Below are 22,590 nucleotides of genomic sequence, written 5' to 3' on the forward strand. Positions count from 1 at the left end.
AATGTTACTATGGCAGCCAGGACGCTATTAAAGTTCTGGTTGCCATAGTAGGAGCGGGGGAGCGGTATACTTACAGTCCGTGCGGCTCCCGGGGCGCTCCAGAATGACGTCAGAGCGCCCCATGCGCATGGATGACGTGCCATGCGATCACGTGATCCATGCGCTTGGGGCGCCCTGACGTCACTCTGGAGCACCCCGGGAGCCGCACGGATGGCAAGTATGCTGCTCCCCCGCTCCCCACTACACTTTACCATGGCTGCCAGGACTTTAGCGTCCCGGCAGCCATGGTAACCACTCTAAAAAAGCTAAACGTCGGATCCGGCAATGCGCCGAAACAACGTTTAGCTTAAGGCCGGATCCGGATCAATGCCTTTCAATGGGCATTCATTCCGGATCCGGCCTTGCGGCAATTCTTCAGTTTTTTTGGCCGGAGCAAAAAGCGCAGCATGCTGCAGTATTTTCTCCAGCCCAAAAACGTTCCGTTCCGGGAACTGAACACATCCTGATGCATCCTGAACGGATTTCACTCCATTCAGAATGCATTAGGATAATCCTGATCAGGATTCTTCCGGCATAGAGCCCCGACGACTGAACTCTATGCCGGAAGACAATAACGCAGGTGTGAAAGAGCCCCTATCTATTGTCTTTTCATCTGTATTTTCTCCCACACTGCACATACAACCACAGAACAGGTTTTTATTGAGGCAGCACTGCCCTCTACTGGACGCCGAGTGATGTGTCAGCTCCTGGTGAGAAGAAGACAGCTCAGCATGTGTCAGTATCCTTAAAAGGAAATCTTATATGCAGCCACTACTGGCAAGGAAGGAAACTAGGGATCAGACACCTCAAGGGAACCACTACATAACATATCACTGAAATCGTGAACTATTAAACTTAGTTTTTAATAGATGCCAGACTAAAGAATGTCACCACGGCACCAGAAACAACAACGATACGAAATACAGGGCCCAAAAAACAAAAGCACCAAGAAGAAACAAATAAATCCTCTATATCGGCCCATGGAAAAAGGGAGCGAATCCGTCACGAGCCTTGGCTATATCACTATTAATTCACTGACCCCATCACACTGCCCCTCTGATGATACCCCATCGTAATTGGCATTATCATCCCCAGCGAACCCAGATGGGGGAAACGCATAGGATTAACTACTTGACATTTTCAGTTTGATATAACAGCATAGAGTTAAAGGAGTTTTCCAAGATGTTTTAATTGATGACCTACCTCTGGTGTTCGCAGTGACGGTGCGGCCTTCTCTCAGCTGTTCCTAGGCTGTGAGAGGACAAGTTCATCGGTCACAGCTCAGCCCCATAGAAGTATACCAAGCACAGGCGCTCTCCAATACTACATACATGTCGGCTTTCGGACGGACAAAAAATGCTGCATGTAGTAGATGTGGCCTTACCCATCATTTATCAAGCGTCCAAAATGCCTTAGGACAGGGGTGTACAAGTTACAGGAGACTTTAAACTTCAGTAACATCGTAGTACACGGGCACTGGCCCGCGTACACCCCACATCACGGATGCGGACCCATTCACTTGAATGGGTCCGCAATCACGGAGATGCGGAACGGAAGCACGGATCGGAACCCCACTGAAGCACTACAGAGTGCTTCCGTGGCGTTTCTGTCCGTGCCTCTGCACCACAAAGAAATAGAACTTGTTCTATTTTTTGGCGGTGCGGACGGATCACGGACCCATTCAAGTTGAATGGGTCTCGATCCGTCCCGGCCGCCGCACGGACGATGCCCGTGCATTAGGGACAGCAAATTACAGTCCCCAATGCACGGAACGGATGCACAACATTTGTATGCAAGAGGCCTTAAAGGGATGTTCCTACTATACAAAAATTGAAGAGGTCAGAAAGGCTTAAAAAGATGAAAGAAAAGATACTCCACTGCTGTTCTGACGCTGCCGAGATCCTGTAGCTCTCTACTTCTGGCTCCCATTATGACATGCAGAAAAATGCCCCTTTAAGATCACCACAAAGCACCCTACAGCGATCTAATAATCTAATGGGACGGGGGGGTCTTGGCGACCCTATGTTGCCATATAATGATCGTGTAAAAAACATCCATAAGTAATACAAATACAAATTACAGTGCAAGTTCTCCCAAGACGAGACGAGGTTTGTTAGAATTTGGGTCTTTATGATGAATGCCCATTTTATGAGTTTATTATCTATTCAGCTTATGGAAGGTACTCGGCTACACATCCCCTCAAGGCAACGTGAAGGAAGAATAATGCACAACTGTTACAACATTCCAAGAAACCTAATGTAAAACTACGGCCATTATGAAACCTACACAAAGGAGCCATTTGTTAGATGCAAAAAATGCAATGGAGTAATCAGGGCATGTGACATCCGACCCCAACTAGAACCATCTGCAACTCAAATGCCAAGGGAACCCCCCACCCCCTACAGTTTTACAAGTTTCTCAGAAACGAGTATTGCCACTGTAGCCCGGCCAGTGTATGTACAATTCCTAGAATTCAATAGAAAATAGGCAAGAAAATGTGTATCATACACTTTCTGTGCACTTGAAAAATCATATTTCCTGAACAGTATATAGCATGTTATACTATAACCACTAGAGGGTACTCTACCTATGTAAACTAGTTATAATATGACCACTAGAGGGTACTCTACTTATGTAAACTAGTTATAATATGACCACTAGAGGGTACTCTACTTATGTAAACTAGTTATAATATGACCACTAGAGGGTACTCTACCTGTGTAAACTAGTTATAATATGACCACTAGAGGGTACTCTACCTATGTAAACGAGTTATACTATGACCACTAGAGGGTACTCTACTTATGTAAACTAGTTATAATATGACCACTAGAGGGTACTCTACCTGTGTAAAGTAGTTATAATATGACCACTAGAGGGTACTCTACCTGTGTAAACTAGTTATAATATGACCACTAGAGGGTACTCTACCTATGTAAACGAGTTATACTATGACCACTAGAGGGTACTCTACCTGTGTAAACTAGTTATAATATGACCACTAGAGGGTACTCTACCTGTGTAAACTAGTTATAATATGACCACTAGAGGGTAGTCTACCTGTGTAAACTAGTTATAATATGACCACTAGAGGGTACTCTACCTGTGTAAACTAGTTATAATATGACCACTAGAGGGTATTCTACCTGTGTAAACTAGTTATAATATGACCACTAGAGGGTACTCTACCTGTGTAAACTAGTTATAATATGACCACTAGAGGGTATTCTACCTGTGTAAACTAGTTATAATATGACCACTAGAGGGTATTCTACCTGTGTACACTAGTTATACTATGACCACTAGAGGGTAGTCTACCTGTGTACACTAGTTATACTATGACCACTAGAGGGTAGTCTACCTGTGTACACTAGTTATACTATGACCACTAGAGGGTAGTCTACCTGTGTACACTAGTTATAATATGCCCACTAGAGGGTAGTCTACCTGTGTACACTAGTTATAATATGACCACTAGAGGGTACTCTACCTGTGTAAACTAGTTATAATATGCCCACTAGAGGGTAGTCTACCTGTGTACACTAGTTATAATATGACCACTAGAGGGTACTCTACCTGTGTAAACTAGTTATAATATGACCACTAGAGGGTAAGTAAGGCATCATCAACACAATGCAGTTCTGATGCAGTTATTTGCATGTGTTTTGTATTGCTAGAACAAGGACTTTAAAGCAGATATTAATAAGGATTTCTTCCCACAGAAAACACAATACAAAATAAATTTACTAAAAAATGCCTTTAGGGTGGCTACAGAAAAGTGCAGAAGAGCCAGGAAAGAGGTAGGTATCTAAACCAGATGTGTATAATGGCCGGTGTCATTTTTGCATCTCCAACAGCAATCAGAAATGTCCAGATTGGTTTCTTGAAATCCGGAGAATTCAGGACTTTGAGAGACTCAGATGGACTGTTGCGCAAAACTTGCATAAATATAAGGTTATATGGAATGCTTGGATGGAATACTTGACTCCAGAAAAAGTTTCCAAATTTTTGTCAAGTTGACAGGTTTAAATGTTAAAATGTAAAAATGATTTTGCTTTATTTGTTATCATTTATTTTTACAAATGATTATTTGACTGGTACCTCCTTCCTTCTCCCCCCCCCCCCCTCTTCCCCCCCTACTTCCCCTATCTTTTCCCACCCTTTTCCTTGTTTTCCTTCACTGTTTACCATGTTACAGTTTACCCAAAAATTGTCCAACATCTATTTTGTTAGGAGTGACTTAACTCCAATCGTTTGCAAAGCAATTGTTCTATAACAATACTAATTTACAGGAAAGAGGCAGGTATCTAGCAGTCTACAGACAGTTCTGGGGCTCGGCAGAGCAGTATGGAGTCATTATAGGGCTGCACTGTACCGCCGCGTCTCAGATTTCACAGGGGGGATTTGTTTTCAGATGTTGTACAAAACCATCACAAAATGGCACCAATAGAGAGATTGTGAGCCACTAATAATACTGTAAAATGTCTTGGTTACATGAGAAACAAGAATCTGAAATGCAGTGACTTACAAGAGGCAGGACTGGCAGAACACAAGAAACACGTATTTGAACAGAAATAGCGAGACTCCTCCCGGTCTCCCCCCCCCCCCCCCTCCTCCTTTTTTGCTCCTCTGTCATCCTCCATACTCTGCAGAGTGGACTTGGCTCTACAGGCTAAGGAAATATGACCTCCATGAGGATCCATTAATGTGGAGTTTGGAGACAGCGAGCACGCAAGCTGAAGATGCTGAAGCAGAGAGGCCAAATTTTAAAGTTATCCCCTATCCAGCGGTCGGACGCCCACAGGTCAGCTATCCCATATGCAGGGGTCGGACCCCCTATCAAGCAGTCGGACCCCCACCAATTAGTTATCCCCTATACAAAGGGTAAGGGATAAGTTGAAAACATGACACAACCCCTTTAAGGGCTCATGCACACGACCATTGTCTGGGTCCGCATCCGAGCCGCATTCACGTCAATAGGGGCCGTTGTTCCGTTCTGTGGCCCAAAAAAAATAGAACATGTCCTATTCTTGTCCGTTTTGCAGACAAAAATAGGCATTTCTATCATGGGCTGCCTGTTCTGTTCATTGCGGAACGCACACAGCCGGCATCCGTGTTTTGCGTATCCGCAATATGCAGACTGCAAAACACAGCGCAGTCGTGTGCATGAGCCGTCTAAGTGACACTGTGGGAAACATTTATCAAGACTGTCTTCCCATACGCCAGTCTTGATCTCCCTGCTCTGGAATTAAATGCCCCTAATTTAATAAATAAGTCTCTAAGTGTACTTTCACACTTGCGGCAGGACGGATCTAACAGGCTGTTCACCATGTCGGATCCGTCCTGCTGCTATTTCGCCGTGCCGCCAGACCGTCCCCATTGACTAAAATGGGGACAGGGGAGGAGCCCCGGTGCAGCACGGCGAAAGCCGCCGGACTAAAAAGTCCTGCATGTCCGACTTTTTAGTCCGGCGTGCTGCGCCGGAACTCCCCCCCCCCCCCATTATAGTCAATGGGGACGGAGCGGCGGTCCGTCGAAATAGCGGCAGGACGGATCCGACATGGTGAACAGCCTGTCGGATCCGTCCTGCCGCAAGTATGAAAGTACCCTTAATAAATTAGTCGCACCTCTGAAGTGTGAAAGTACCCTAAGCCATCACACACCAAGGCAATAAAGGGGTATACTTAAAGGGAACCTGTCATGTGGATATTTGATTATAATTAACTAATTATATACAATAATTAACTACTAAAAAGTGCCTTAGATGTATTCACTTACTGGTGTGACAGATGGTTACCTCATAATATACACACAAAGATGCCGCATGCTAATGAGCTTATTTGAGTCCAGCGTGATGTCACTGAGTCCAGCATTTTTTTTAATTCAGAGCTATAGCTACTCCCCTGCCCACCTGCTGCTGATTCCTATGGAAACAAACTGTCATTCAGCAGCAGATAGGCGAGGAGAGTCAGGAGCTCATGAATATTCAGGACTCATCATTATGAGCTGGAGCTTTTCAATACAAGATGTTGGCAGATTGACTGGGTCAAATAAAGAAAGTGACCCAGCATTTTGCTAAGAGAATCAGTCCTTAGTTAGGACACCATAAAACTGGTGACAGGTTCCCTTTAACTGCCATTAAATGGTTAAAAAAACAAAATACTTTATTAGGCCTCATGCACACAAATGTATTTTATTTCAGTGTCCGTTCCGTTTTTTTTTTTGAGGACCGTATATGGAACCATTCATTTCAATAGGTCCGCAAAAAAAACAGAAGTTACTCCGTGTGCATTCTGTTTCCGTATGTCCATATTTCCCTTCCGCAAAAAAATAGAACATGTCCTATTATTGTGCGCATTACACTCAAGAATCGTACTGGTCTATTAGGGGCCAGCTGTTCTGTTCCGCAAAATACAGAATGCACATGGATGTCATCCGTATTTTTTTGCGGACCGCAAAATACATACGGTCGTGTGCATGAGGCCTTATACTCACCTTGTGATTCCCCCACCGCTGCTGCATTGACTGTGCCTGGATCCCGCTGCCATCCACTTCCTCTGTCTGTGAATGTTCCTCAGCCAACCACTGGGTGCAGCGATGGCCCGTTTCAGCCAGTGATTCTCAGCCATTTCCTGCTGCTATGTGACATCAGCAGGAGGTGGAGCTCACTGGGAACCCAGGCACCGCTAGAACTGTAACAGTGGGAGGAATCAGCTAGGCGAGTAAAACATAGTCAATTTTCTTTTATTTTTAAACCATTTCATGGCCATTGAAAAAAAAATTTCCTCGCTGGAATACCCCTTTAACATCTCTTTATACATAGATGTGATGCACACGTTTTGACTGCCAGCATCAGCCCCCATACCTAATTAGTACCAAGCCAAGAGCAGAATGTGCTGCTGATGGCACAAAAGCAGCGATTTCATAGAGCTGACATCTCATTTCTAATCCTATCGGCGCTGAATGTCTGGACGTACATGAGTGGTGTCTGGCCGGGTGACTCACCCTGCCAGCTTTTGTTGGCAGGTTTATTTAGCAGTCAGCAGAAGCGTGCAGATATGTGGCCCTGCCACACGGCTGCGATAATCCAAAACAGATCTGCTCCAATCACGTTTTATGCATAATTTAAAGAGAATACAATAAGAACCCCGTAATGTCCACAGAACACTATAGTGCTCCGAGACAGGTTCTGTTAAACTGCAGGTACTGTGGCCCCAACACGAACACTAAAATGCACCCCCAATACAATTGTCAGATAAACTGCACAACACAGTACCAAGTCTCCCAGACAACCCCTTTCCATATGCACATGGACATCATGGAGTGGTGGTCTCTAGCTTGGGCCTCTTTCGAAAGGCCAGTGCTGAGTGGAATAGAGACAAATAATCTCCTTTTCCCGGTAGCCCCAGATAAATTATAAAGCCGGGCATGACCTCTCCCCCAGCAGTAACATCTGACCACCGGGTGCTTCTGAAGATGAACCAAACAGCAATCAGAAGATCTCCTAGCCAGCTTACAGAAGACCTCAAGCAGAAACACTACTACGTTACTCTATATCGCACTCACTTCTCCAAAGTTCAGTCAGCTGTCCACTTCTGATCAGACACGTACCAAATGTTAGAGATCACCCTGCATTTCACATTTGTCTGATCTACACTCAGTACCCCATAATGAGAAAGTGAAAACAGAATTTTGGACATTTTTGCAAAATTTATTAAAATTTCTCAGCGACATAAATCAGACCGTTTGCTACGACACGAAGCTTAGTTCTGGGGGCCTCCCATTTATCTTCATCCATCTTTGAGATGTTTCTGCACCTTGATTGGAGTCCACCTGTGGTAAATTCAGTTGACTGGACAGGATTTGGAAAGACACACCCATATCTTCAAAAGGGCTCTTACACACGAACGTATTTTCTTTCCTTGTCCGTTCAGTTTTTTTTGCGGACTGTATACGGAACCATTCATTTTAATGGGTCCTCATTTTTTTTTTTTTTTATAATAAAATGAAGTTACTCCATGTGCATTCCGTTTTCGTATGTCCGTTCCGCAAAAGGATAGAACATGTCCTATTATTGTCTGCATACGGACAACGATAGTACTGTTCTATTAGGGGTCAGCGGTTCCGTTCTGCAAAAATACAGAATGCACACGGACGTCATCCGTATTTTTTGCGGATCCGTTTTTTGAGGACCACAAAATACATACGATCGTGTGCATGAGGCCTAGGCCTAACTTCTGCCGCGGTTTCCCAAGGTGTCTGCACAGTGACGGTGCCAAAAATGGACATGTCCATTCATGGCACGGTCTGGAAAACAGCACGTGAAAAATCCTCCGCTGACTCCGATTGAAAATGAAATGCGGCTTGAGCTAGATGCCATGCGGTTTCCGGCATGGAATCCATGCTGAAACCAGTGTCAAAATCTTGATGTATGAACATACCCTAAAGGCCTTCTGCACACGAACATATTCGTTCCACAATTTGCGGTCCCCAACGCACGGGCAACCTCCGTGCGGCCACTGGGACGGTTCCAGACCCATTCAAGTACGGAACCCCACAGAAGGACTTCGTAGTGCTTCTGTAGTGTTCCATTCCGTGCTTCCGTTCCGCATCTCCGGATTTGCAGACCCATTAAGTCAAAGGGTCTGCATCAGTGATGCGGAATGCACACGGAACTGTGCCCACGTATTGCGGATCCGCATATGCGGTCCGCAATACAGCAACGGGACCCCTATGTTCGTGAGCAGGAGGCCTAACTGTGATGAGTTTGCCAAACCCCTTTCCCCTCTTAAGAGCATGTATGGACAGTCCAAGCAGTTTCATCATACAGGAGGTTCTGGTGTTCGTATAAGGGCTCATGCACCCCACCGTATGTTTGGTCTGCATTTTTTGCTGACCCATTCATTTCAATGGGGCCACAAAAGAAGCTGACAGCACAACGTGTGCTGTCCGTGTCCATATCTGTTCGCGGCCCCCTCAAAAAGATACAACATGTTCTATTCTTGTCTGTTTTGCGGACAAGGATAGAACATTTTTAGGGGAATAAAAAAAAATAAAAAATAAAAATGGGGGCAGGCACACATTCAGAATCCATGTGTTGATGCAAGGGAGCCAATACCGCTGCGGCCTGCGATTGGCTGCAGCGATGTCAAACTGGATGTTGACATTGATCGTGCCAGGCAGTAGAGCCAGCAGGAGAAGGAGCTGGCATCGGGAAGCAGGTAAGTCATCTTCCCTTTGCACGTCTGGCAGAGTGGGGGGAGAGAAAACATTGCCGAAAACCCTGCATTCTTGCACAACCCCTTTAAGTGCACCAAAATGCTGTTTAATGCAATCAATGCCAAAATCTAGGTGCACTCATAAATGTGGACCATTGTTCTTCCTAATTTTTATAAAAATCCCCAATTCTAGACACATTCACGACTACAAACAGACAAGCAGAGGATTATGGATCCGGACTGGTCGCAGCGCGATACATCACACGCCAACAAATACTTAACAATAAGACAAGAATTCAATAAAACGTTGTGGCCGGCAGCTAAACGCACCACAGCTCAACCTCCGATTTTTGTATTAATAATTCAAGTTATTTCTCTCATCTTAATATTACACTGTGAAGAACAAAATATTGATTTTTATTCCTGAAACCATAGGATGTCCTTGGAAAAGAGCATAAACCAGCAGCACAGTCATCAAAAACGTCTCTCTCTAATTAAAATAATCCACTCCATCCACCGAGGCGGCGAGCAGAGGCCATTAAACGCATCAGACCTCTGAGAATAAGACCGTAGCAAGAACCGGCACTGACAATAGTTAGATCACCTGTACCATACTACACAGGTACGGAAAACATGGCCTGTTGTGGGGACTTGAGAAATACTAGTATACAGGAGCCTGCACAACCATGTATTAAGCTATACATCAGAGGAGGAGATTCTGGGAGATTTGCCTCAAAAACAGAAGGACAACATGACCCAACACTAGGATACACGACAATAAGTCACGCAAGAAAAAAAAAGGCGCAGCGACACGTGTCTCGCTACATTTATTTTTTTGGTAACATGACCATCGCACAAAAGTCCAACAGTCGCAGCATGCCGCATTGTGACACCATTGACTATCGTTACAAAAAATGTTGTGCGTCAGGTAGTCATACCCCATATGTCACTAGGTCCATCATTTAGCAGATCCACCACAGCTCGAGATTAACTCCCTCTTGCTCTGTGTACAGGTGCTAGGCTGTGTGGTGCGGATTAGCCCCACTATGTATGTTTGGCTGTGTCCCCCACCTCTCGCCTGGGCAATCGGTCTCTTCAGATCTGCCAAGTCACTCTGCACTAGAGCTATAATCCATTTGTCTGTCTCTGTACCTAGTCTGTCTGTTTTAGGGCCCTTGCACACGACCGTATGCCCTCCGAGACGTAAGGTCCGTGAGCGGGCCATATGTCCTGGAGCGGCATTGATTGTGCGCATGGGAGTACACAGCATCATGGATTACAATGATGCTGTGCACTTTGGGCCGCCCACGGGACTATTGACCCGCATTCATAAGATCATATGAGTGCGGTACAATAGTCCTGCTGGCGGCCCGACGTGCACAGCATCATTGTAATCTATGATGCTGTGTGCTCCCGTGCGCACGATCAATGCCGCTCCATATATCTCGGAGGGCATACGGTCGTGTGCAAGGGCCCTTAACCTGTGCCTGTATTCTGACCTAGTTCCATCTGTCCTGGCCCTGGGTCTGTTCCTTGGATTTACTTGTACTCTGACTGACCTTCAGCCTGGTTCTGTGCCTGTTCCTCTGTGGGTCCGCTGCCAACTACTGTACACCAGAGGCACAGCACTGGTGGCTCCCCTGCAGAGAAGACCACATCCCTGGGTAGGGGTTAAAGGGTGTAAACCAGGAGCCCACAGGACTAGCCCAAAGTCAAACCGGCCAGTTGGCACAGGTTCACAACTATTGTCTTTAACAACATATTTGATTGTTGCTTTCCCTACCTGAATATTTTTGCGGGTAAAAATACCATGCAGTTTGGACCATTTAAGTTTTTTGCTGCTTTTCTTTTTTAATCATATTTAAAACAGGTGCTTTTCAACTGCCACAGAAATTTATATGGGAAAAATGCCTGGAAAAAAACATACCTACAGCAAGCTGTGTTTTGACAAAAAAAAAAAATGCACAAAGAAATGCAATAAAAAAAAAAAAAAACGCTTTGGGGGAGATTTATCAAGAATGACATTTCTTACGCCAGTCGATCGAGAGAGCGGTGACGTGAGATGCACGTCCTAATTCTAGCACAACTTGGCTGATCCATGCACCAGCATGAAAGCTATGCCAGCTAGGAGCTTACGTAGGTTCAAGCGTGACTTGTGCCAGGAAACTGGCGTAACAGTAAAAGTGTTGAAATGATTAGGCCCCAATAGCTTTTAACAAGAGGGGAGCGTGGCAAAAAGGGGCAAAGTTGTGCATAAATGTGTGACATTATAACAGATGCACTGGATTGCACCTACATATGTCTCTTCTGGAAAGGCTCGAGTTTTGTTTTTTCTCTTTTTGCTTCATGTCCTCTTCGGGAAAAGCCAAGCTATTGTAACTTTGGAAAGGAGTCATTTAAACACTCCCTGCAAACCATCTGCTGTAAGGCGTAATACATGGCAGCTTATGAGCCTGGGTGCTTGTGCCAGCACTTTATCTTGGGCACAGGGCGATACTATGCCAACAACCTACTTCACAATGGATGTCCACATTAAAAGTAAAGCAGCATCTTGGAGTCTCTACAGTGATTTATGAGTAATTCTCATAACTTTACTAGAAGAAGAGGGAGTGATCCTGTGGGAATATAAAACACCCGACCACTCCTATCAGAAGAATACAGAGGTCATTTAAAGAGATCACCCCACATCTGGAGGACAGGCCTCCCTTTCTGTAGGTTGGCAGCAGCTCCTCAAGCCCTTACATCTCCCAGGATGCCTTGCCATAAGCTCTCATTGAACACTTCATCCCCCAAATACAAAACAGCCCCAGAGATACATATGTAAGAAGCCAGTTACAGAGGAGCTTGAAAGTTTGCGAGCCCTCACGGACGGATGTCTTGACATTTGCCGTTAGAATTTGCTTATATAATTCAGAATTCATTTGTACCATCAATGGGGGCAAGATGTTCTGGCCTACAGGCAGAAAAAAAGGCCCAAACCATGAGAACTCCACCACGTATCACAGATGGGATGAGGTTGTTATGCTGGAATACAGTGTTTAACCCTAAAGTTCTATTTTAGGGTACATTCACACAACCGGATGCGGTTTTTGGGGTCAGCAAATTGCAGATTCACAAAACACCGATACCGGCCGTGTGCATTCTGCGGAACAGAACAGCCGGCCCCTAATAGACCAGTCCTATCCTTCATCGTAATGCGGTCAATAATAGGAACACTGACTACACACAGATTCATATTTTTTTTTTGCAGCCCGATTGAAGTGAATGGTTCAGCATGTGCGCCACACAAAAAAAGAGAACGGACAGAGGGAAAAAATAAATTTGTGTGCATGAGCCCTTAGTCTCACCATTTAGGGCTGCAGCTATCGACTATTTTTGTAATCAAGTATTCTATCGATGAATCGAGTACTCCAACAAAAAATAATTAAAAATTACATTTATTAACTGTAATCCATAACTTTAAATCAGCGCTCATCTCTTTACTAGGGTATCTTACTCTTAGCTCCAGTAACAGGCGGTGCGGGCGGCGCTCACTCACTGACGTCACGCGCCTGCGCCGCCTAGTGGGAGGAGCAGACACGTGACGTCAGTGAGTGAGCGCCGCCCGCACTGCTCGTTACTGGAGCTGAGAGTAAGACACCCTAGTAAAGAGATGAGCGCTGATTTAAAGATTACAGTTAATAAATGTATACTCCTCTGAGCGGTGGAGCCCTGTATATTCTAACCCCCAGACAAGCATCCCCGTCACCATGGGAACGCCTGGGGGTTAGAATATACCATCGGATCTGAGTATACCCGGCGTATAAGACGACCCCCGACTTTTGAAAAGAATTTCTAGTGTTAGAAAGTCTTCTTATACGCCGGAAAATACAGTATGTCATCACTTCTAATATAGCACGACTGAGGAGGTACGACTATTGGGCATAGCGCTAGTTAAAGGGAACCTGTCACCTGGATTTTGGGTACAGAGCTGAGGACATAGGTTACTAGATGGCCACTAGCACATCCTCAATACCCAGTCCCCATAGCTCTGTGTGCTTTTATTGTGTAAAAAAAAAAAAAAAAAAAGATTTGAAACATATGCAAATTAACATAAAAGAGTCAAATCTTACTTGTGTGACCAGAGAAGAGTCATATTTTCAAGCTCTGACTCATCTCAGGTTAATTTACATATGTATCAAATCGTTTTTTTTTTTTTACACAATAAAAGCACACAGAGCTATGGGGACTGGGTATTGCGGATGTGCTAGCGGCCATCTAGCAACCCAGCTCCTCAGCTCTATACCCAAAATCCAGGTCACAGGTTCCCTCTAACCCTGGGTCCACACCTGAGCGTTCTGAAAGGAGCGCTCTGTATGCACGATTGTACCGGCGTTTACAATCGCGCATACTGAGACAAGCGAACGCCCATTGTCGCGCTTTCCCGAAAGTCTATGTACGGGAACGCGCGACAAAACGCCCCAAAGAAGCTCAAGAACTTGTCACAGAGACATATTAAAACGTTAGATTGGTGGAGGTCTAAGCGCTGAGATGGGCCCGTCTCACGCAGCGAGGAGAGAGATGGATGGGCTTCTCAGCACTCAGACACCCACCGATCTAAACTTTGGATATGTCTCTGTGACACTTAGTGAGCCTTTAAGTGCTCTGGCTCCTTCACACAGCTATGCTCCCAAGGGCAAATATGCCAATTCATGTGAATGCCAGGCTTTGTGACAGCCCGTCTTGGCAACCCATCAGAGGAACAATTTTGGAAATGACACATCTGAGGGCAGCACGAAATAGGGAGAGAGCCCCCGATTCCAGTAGTGTGTCTGTTATTAGTAAAGATGGCTGCGATTTGGAGAACTCCCAGTTGAATGGTGGCAGCGCGATGGAGGAAGAGTCCGGTGTACTCATGAGCTGGCGGCTATCCCATCCTATCGTATGTAACTTTATACATACGGTCGAGCCAGGCCCAATGGATCATTTTTTCATGCGACTTTATGCACCGCATTTTTGGGCATTTTATAAGAGTCCAGGCACAATCACATCGGGAAATTCTCCCCCTTCCTCAGTAGAACCACAGTATAAAAAAAAAGTGCCCATGACATCTGTCTGATCCCACACACTTTGCTTAGGCCTCGTTCACATTTCCATGTCAGTATTACGTATGTGAAAAACGCATCCTTATTTTATCCGTGAAGATGTCCACGAAGGATACGTGGATGGTCCATGTGTCGATTTTTACCCTCCATGTGTCATCTATAATCCTCGGACGTTGCTCAGCTGAAAATTTCAAGAGCATTTCCAATCTGTCTTCCGTGAAAAACAGACGCGTCACGGATGCCATCTGTGTTGTTCCCGTGATTTTTAGACCCATAGACTTCAATGGGCGTGTTTGATCCGCCTCATGAACCACAGTAGTGCAGGTCTCCATGATTTTTTTTTTACCGACACACGGTGTGAACTGATGTGTGAACAGACACATTTAAATCAATGGGTACATGTGTTGTCCGTGGAAAACCTAAGTGTGGACGATGCCTTACTATGCGGTTTACCCACACAGAAAAAAAATGCGCAGACATAACCTGACCAAGACCACTGGTTTAATATTTTTGGGGGGCTGTCAGACAGCCCCAAGTTATCCACTAATAGGGATAACAAGGACTGGCCATACACATAGACCCTCATTTACTAGTCCTATAGACCGATTTCTCACCGGGGCCCAGGCTGCAGGGATAGACACTTTTGTCCGACTCCATACCGACTATTGGTTGTTTTAGGCCTGTATTACACTGGGCGATGATCTGCCTGTGTAAAAGTGCCGCCGAGCTTGTTCATTGGGGCAACAGCATCTTTTATGCAGGCTAAAAAATGGTTTGTTGGCAGCAGATCATGTATGGGGACGAGCCACGGCATTAGTGCCAACTCCTCCCTATACTGTGGAGGAGATCGCTGCATGTAAATGCCGCAGTCTCCTTTACGGACCAGGACAACTGTAATGCTCATCTGCTAGTGTCATACAGCGATTACTTTGAGACAGGATTTGATGGCAGGAATTGTGGCACAAATGGTACATTTTAGGCCTGTTTCAGGCATGTCAGAAAAGAGTGCAGAAACCCTAGATGCGCCAAAGTGGTACAACTTGGTAGAGCTGTATTCATCCAAAAGCTACATTGCCTCACTCGTCTGTCAACTTGGCATAAGTAGCTGACCAACTCCTAATGTGGATTGCTGGCTTTATATTTTATTTCTCCACTAGAGGTAAGTGACGCCAACCACCCTCCCCAGCTTAAAGGGGTTGTCTCACTTCAGCAAGTTGCATTCATCATGTAGAGAAGTTAATACAAGGCACTTACTAATGTACTGCGATTGTCCATGTTGCCTCCTTTGCTGGCTTGGTTCATTTTTCCATCACCTTATACACTTCTCCTATGTTACGACCACCCTGTAATCCATCAGCAGTGGTGGACATGCTTGCACACTGTAGGAAAAGATGCCGTCCTCTCTAGTGGCTGGGATTGCCGGAGGCACATAGGCACAGCATGCGCAGCAGCTTCCGCCCCGACCACCTTGAATCTGCTCTGCATCGGTGGCCCTAACCCCTGGAAACGAGCAATGTGTAATGTGATGGAAATATGAATCCAGCCAGCAAAGGAGGCAATATGGACAATAACAATACATTAGTAAGAGCCATGTATTAACTTTCTCTACATGATAAATGCCATTTGCTGAAGTGAGACAGCCCCTTTAAAGGCTATGTCCAAATTCACCGATGTGCGTCCCCATGGTAACAGACATAGTATAATATAGACTCATAGAGGGTCATTTAATGAAGGGACTTGTGACTTTTTTTAGTCGGAAGTCCATTTTTTGACTGGCTGTGTGACAATACTTAGTCATACGGCCAGTTTTACGCTATATTCAGATGGCTAATAACAGTCATGAGACAACTCCTTTAAGGCGTTATGCACAAAGCTATGTCTGCAAACAACGCAAAATACGGGAATCTTCTACGTGCACGCCGCATTTTGCTCACACCCATCAACAGAAAGCACTACTCGTATCTGCAATACGGACCAGAATAGGACAAATGTGCACGAGGCCGTACAAAAATACGCAGGTTTAGCTAATCGGACTGTGCACACGAAACAGCCGTCCCAATAAAGGTTTGCCCATAAAACTGGCCATGGATAGCAGATCTATCTTATCGCCTCTAAGGCTAGGGCTACATGGAGATCTTGGGCAGCCATAGAAATGAACGTACGTGGGCATTCTGCAAGCTGGACGTGCCCGGCAGCGAGAGACTACATGCCTGACACATGTCAGCAGGCACAGCTATAAGGGGGGTCTCCACAGCAGCTGGCTGGGGTCACCACACCATATGGTGGAGCAATCTGGGCTGAATCAGAGACATTCCAGATATTCCGAAGCTCCTTGTAAGGACACTTACTGACACTTTCCTTTCTCTCAACCATGGGGACACTTTACATGACGGGCAGCTTCAGTTATGGGCCCATGCCAGGCTGCGCTGGGTGTGGTGTTTGCCTTCTCCTTGAATGTATGAAACCACAATGTGAGTGCGGATCCACAAGTATGTGAGCTGGAGAGGGCATGCCACATAACAGATGCCCTGGAGGGAGATGCACAGCTGGCACACTATGGGCACCAGGGTCTGACACCCTTTGTATTCCATGGGATGTTACTAGTGATCTTCACCAAAGGGAAGGGAGGATTGTGCCCCCATGCAGGGGCTGCTCTCAGGGAGGGTGGGGCCCTGACGAATGCCATCTGTGCCCTACCTACAGCAGCACAGAGGAAGCCAGCAGAAGCAGATGCTGCTCCAAGTTCCCCCTGTGCCACTGGCCAGATGCCATCACACCATACAATGTCCACATGTACAGAGCAGTCACATGAGCCCCCAGGCGACAGAAAGTCACTTGCGTGCCCGCTATCCTCTGCCAGCAGGTGAGTGGCACAGAGCGAACCCCGGAGTCCTTTACCTGTTCGTCATCCCCACGACGCCCAACATGAGGGCCCCTGGCTCGGTCCGGTGAAGAACGATGGGGTACGGAGAGCGCCTCGGAGAGCGGAATGGGCAGAGTCCCGGGAGCGCGCACTCCCCCCTCCCACTGCAGGCTGCTCCACGCCCGCTCTGACTCACCTCCGCCCACCCTGGGCTGCCAATCACCCGCGGAGGAGGGGTTGCCATGGGGACGCCAGGAGGCAGGCTGCAGGACACGCCCACTGGTTTACTCCACAGGTTATTATAACAGCAGCCCCCTTACTATATCCGGATCTGGCGGTGGCCACGCCCACTAACCTTGCTTGATGGTTTCCAGCCGCGAGCGGTGATGTCATTTGAGGCATTTCCGCGCCATTAGCTCATCGGACACACTGTCTACTGTAGTGTGCGTGTGTGCTGCTGCCTCACTTGTCTGCACTGTAGTGTGCAAAAAAACACATTTTTCCTGTCATTTTTAACATACAGTGCGGCCAGAAATGATGCAAATGCCCAAAAGTGTGAACAGGTATAACTGAAAGAGCCGTGAATAATACAATGAGACCCCTTGCAGACGAGCGAGTATTCCGCGCGGGTGCAGTGCATGATGAGAAAGCATTGCACCCGCATGGAATCCGGACCCGTTCATTTCAATGGGGCTGAGTACATGAGCGTTGGGTTTCATTTGTGCGTTGCGTAAAAATCGCAGCATGTTCTATATTTGGCGTTTTTCACGCAACGCTGGCCCCAGAGAAGTGAATGGGGCTGCGTGAAAAAAGCATTGCATCCGCAAGCGGGTGCGATGCGTTTTTCACTGATGGTTGCTGAACGCAATAGCAAACAAAACTGAATGACCTTGCTTGCGAAATCACGCATTTTTGACTGAACGCATCTGGATCTAATCCGCTCACGCTCGTCTGCAAGGGGCCTAAATCCCCTCCACCTATTTCACAGCTGCCCCCTGAACTGTGCAGGACCCCACTTTGCCCTGTTAGGTCATAAATGAACTAAAGGGGTTATCCGAGGCTGAAAATGCCCCCCTCCCCCCCCATATGCCCGGGCCCCTCACACTGATTCTACTTACCCCGCACCGCTGCTGCTTCTCCCCGCGCACTTATGAAAACATCCGGGGAGGAGGGGGGGAGCAGCCAATGGCAGACTGGGACGAGCCTCCCTAGTGTCACCTGCATGCTAAGGAGACTCGTCGCCGCCTGCCATTGGCTGCTTCCCCCCGACAACGGATGTTTTCATCTGCGCACGGAAAGAAGAAGCGGCGGAGGTGCAGGAACCAAGAGAGGCATCGCGCCAGGTAAGTAGAATCAGTGTGAGGGACCAGGGCGTATGGGGGGCCATTTCCAACCTGAAAATAACCCCTTTAAGGTATTCACAAGATGAAAAACAGACATATGACACTTTTTTTTAATGGCCGTCACATCTTTTAAAGGGAACGTGTCATCAACTTTATGCTGACCTCACTGAGGGCAGCGTAAAGTACTGACAGAAATGCTGATCTCAGCGGTGTGTCTCTCATGAGCTAAATGTAAGTGGTTGCTGAGAACCAGCATCATAATCATTGCAGCCCAGGCCTTAATAAGAGTCAAATCTACCTGAGAAGAGTCATGGGTATTCCTAATCTCCAGCCCATCTGCTGATGATTGGCAGTTCTCTCCTAGCAATATACAATAATTATGAAAATGGCCCCAAAATTAGATAAATATACAATTTCAACAATAAAGAAGCATGGTAAGTCACCCCACAGATGATTGTGGTACCGGATAACCAGGATACGCTTGATAGTGAAGGTGCTCGGCGGCACCAAAATTAAATAACCAGATGGTCCTACCGCTCCGATGAGATGATTCTCGGTGCAACGGTTGCCTCACCGATATTGGATAGTGTCCATACAACGAGGCTGGAAACAGTTGCTGATCACAGGGTTAGGAAAGCTAGGCTAGCTGGCCCTAAAGATGCCTTGGGGAACTACACTGGCCTAAGTGACCTGATCACGGACCCCCGTGACCAGGCACAAGCAGGAACCTAGCCCTGGAATTAATGCGCCCTAGTAAGCCCTCTCCTACCTAGTCCCTACACGCATGTTTCACTGAAATATGAGTATAAAGCTCATCGGGAAACAAAAAGGGAGCTTGGGCTGACTAGCTGAACGGGGTACAGACAGTGATGCTAGCCGATACCCCTAAACAGCAAAATGAGATGTCCACTGACCAGATGTGGCTCCAAATGGACTAGCTGGCAGAACAGATGGGAGAGGACCACTGATACTTGACCACCCTCCCCCTGCCAAAAAACTAGCGCATAGACAGATGTTGCCTGCGGCGGAGATAGAAACCGCCACCTTTTTAAAACGCCAGCCTCAAGATGAGGCTTGGCTAAAGACACTCCTACTGCTGATAGCGGTGTGGGTCACGCCTGCGCATGCGCATGGGGGGCATATACTGCAGCACTAGTAGGAATAGCCAGGAGGATGCTAGTGAATGTGATGACGTCACCGCGTCCAATCTCGTCCATTCTCGTGAGATATACTGACAGTTGCCGGGCGATCGGGACGCCAACCCCGGGTCCTATCAGTCTACAGTACATTGTTACACAGTTCTCTCTTAGATAGAAAGGGATACAAGTAGGTAGAAGACTGCCAGTCATCAGCAGGTGGGCAGGAGAGCAGGAAGCCATGAATAACCAGGACTCTTTTCCAGGCCCTTTGCAGGGCTGAGAACCAACATTGTGATCCAGTTATGTCCAGGCTTTCCGAGTGCCTGGACATAACGGGATGATTAAGGCCAAAATTGTCCTTATCCACTACACAAGCCTTCCGGGTCATAGTGGAAAAACCTATTTATAAAAGTATCCTGCCAAATAATTAAGCAGATGTGTTTGCCTGCCAACTACAGTCAGGTCCATAAATTTCGGGACATCTACGCAATTCTAATATTTATTTTTGGCTCTATACACCACCACTATGGATCTGAAATGAAACAAACAAGATGTGCTTTAACTGCAGACAGTCATCTTTAATTTGAGGGTATTTACATCCAAATCAGGTGAACGGTGCAGGAATGACAACAGTTTGCATATGTGCCTCCCACTTGTTAAGGGGCCAAAAGTAATGGGACAGAATAATAATCGTAAATAAAACTTTCGCCTTTTAATACTTGGTTTCAAATCCTTTGCAGTCAATTGCAGCCTGAAGTCTGGAACGCATAGACATCACCAGACGCTGGGTTTCATCCCTGGTGATGCTCTGCCAGGCCTCTACTGCAACTGTCTTCAGTTCCTGCTTGTTGTTGGGGCATTTTCCCTTCAGTTTTGTCTTCAGCAAGTGAAATGCATGCTCAATCGGATTCAGGTCAGGTGATTGACTTGGCCATTGCATAACATTCCACTTCTTTCCCTTAAAAAACTCTTTGGTTGCTTTTGCAGTATGCTTTGGGTCATTGTCCATCTGCACTGTGAAGCGCCGTCCAATGAGTTCTGAAGCATTTGGCTGAATATGAGCAGATAATATTTCCCGAAAACACTTCAGAATTCATCCTGCTGCTTTTGTCAGCTATGACAGAGCTATGGGGACTGGGTATTGCGGATGTGCTAGCGGCCATCTAGCAACCCATGTCCTCAGCTCTATACCCAAAATCCCGGTGACAGGTTCCCTTTAATATTGATTGGACCCTGGGCAAAAATTTACTTGGGCCCCCTGGATCCCGCCTTCCCACACCTTAGCAGGCAATCATGCCCTCCACCACAACACACACACAAAAAATCCACACATCTGGTAGAGTACAGTAAATGACTGTAAATACTTCCAGTTCTGAAGACTCCCGCGGCTCAGGATCAGTGTTCTGGGCAGCTGGGCTCAGGCTGGAAGTGGGCACCGCTCTGCAGGAAGGAGACCAGGGCTCGGCTCACCCTAGTGTTACAGTGCACCCCAGCACCCCACAGTATGCAGTATAGCACCCCACACTATACAGTACCCCACAGTATATAGTAGAGCAGTATAGCAGCCCACAGTATACAGCACCCCACAGTATACAGCACCCCACACAGTATACAGCCCCCCACACAGTATACAGCCCCCTCACACAGTATAAGGCCCCCCAAACAATATACAGCCCCCCCACACACTATACAGCCCCCCCCACATAGTATACAGCCCACCACAGTATGCAGGCCCCCACACAGTATACAGCCCACCACACAGTATACAGCCCCCCCACACAGTATACAGGCCCCCACACAGTATACAGACCCCCACACAGTATACAGCCCCCCCCCCCACACAGTATACAGCCCACTGCACAGTATACAGCCCACCGCACAGTATAAGGCCCCCCACAGTATACAGGCCCCCACACAGTATACAGCCCACCACACAGTATACAGCCCCCACAGTATACAGGCCCCCACAGTATACAGCCCCACACAGTATACAGCCCACCACACAGTATACAGTCCCACACAATATACAGCCCCCCACAGTATACAGTCCCACACAATATACACCCCCCCACAGTATACAGGGCCCCACACAATATACAGCACCCCACTATACAGTAGTTTACAGTATATTAACATAACAGCCCCTGTCACCTTTTTCTGATGTAATCTTCACACAAAAAAGCTCCACAGTTAACTTCTGCAACACTCCTGTGATGACCTCATAGCCATGTGACCAGTAATTGCTAGGTTACTGGGCACATGGTGATGATGTCATTAAGGTCCTAGATCACAACGTTAACGTACACAGACAGCTTGACACCCGGGGCAGTAGCTAGCAGGGCTCAAGAGGCAGCTGCCTTGGGCCCCCCAGGAGCAACTGGGCCCGGGGCAGCTGCCCCTTTTGCCCCTTGGTAAAGACGGCCCTGGCCATACATCCCCATGCCATGACACAACCACCACCATGCTTCATTGATGAGGTGGTATGCTTAGGATCATGAGCAGTTCCTTTCCTTCTCCATACTCTTCTCTTCCCATCACTCTGGTACAAGTTGATCTTGGTCTAATCTGTCCATAGGATGATGTTCCAGAACTGTGAAGGCTTTTTTAGATGTCGTTTGGCAAACTCTAATCTGGCCTTCCTGTTTTTGAGGCTCACCAATGGTTTACATCTTGTGGTGAACCCTCTGTATTCACTCTGGTGAAGTCTTCTCCTGATTGTTGACTTTGACACACATACACATACCTCCTGGAGAGTGTTCTTGATCTGGCCAACTGTTGTGAAGGGTGTTTTCTTCACCAGGGAAAGAATTCTTTGGTCATCCACCACAGTTGTGTTCCGCGGTCTTCCGGGTCTTTTGGTGTTGCTGAAGTCACCGGTGCGTTCCTTCTTTTTAAGAACGTTCC

The 22,590-nt window shown here is 46.8% G+C and overlaps 1 protein-coding gene across 1 annotated transcript in view; it reads right to left on the minus strand.

Moving 5' to 3' along the window:
• The window catches only part of LIMS1 (LIM zinc finger domain containing 1), a 77,881-nt gene extending 60,485 nt beyond the window's left edge, over positions 1-17,396 (minus strand). The window contains exon 1 of the mRNA XM_044283823.1: positions 17,240-17,396. Within this exon, the coding sequence (XP_044139758.1) occupies positions 17,240-17,268 (29 nt within the window). The 5' untranslated portion in view covers positions 17,269-17,396. The remainder of the gene's footprint in view (positions 1-17,239) is intronic.
• Positions 17,397-22,590: the final 5,194 nt, after the last annotated feature.

Source organism: Bufo gargarizans, chromosome 3 (assembly GCF_014858855.1).
Source record: "Bufo gargarizans isolate SCDJY-AF-19 chromosome 3, ASM1485885v1, whole genome shotgun sequence".
In the NCBI taxonomy this organism is placed as follows: Eukaryota; Metazoa; Chordata; class Amphibia; order Anura; family Bufonidae; genus Bufo; species Bufo gargarizans.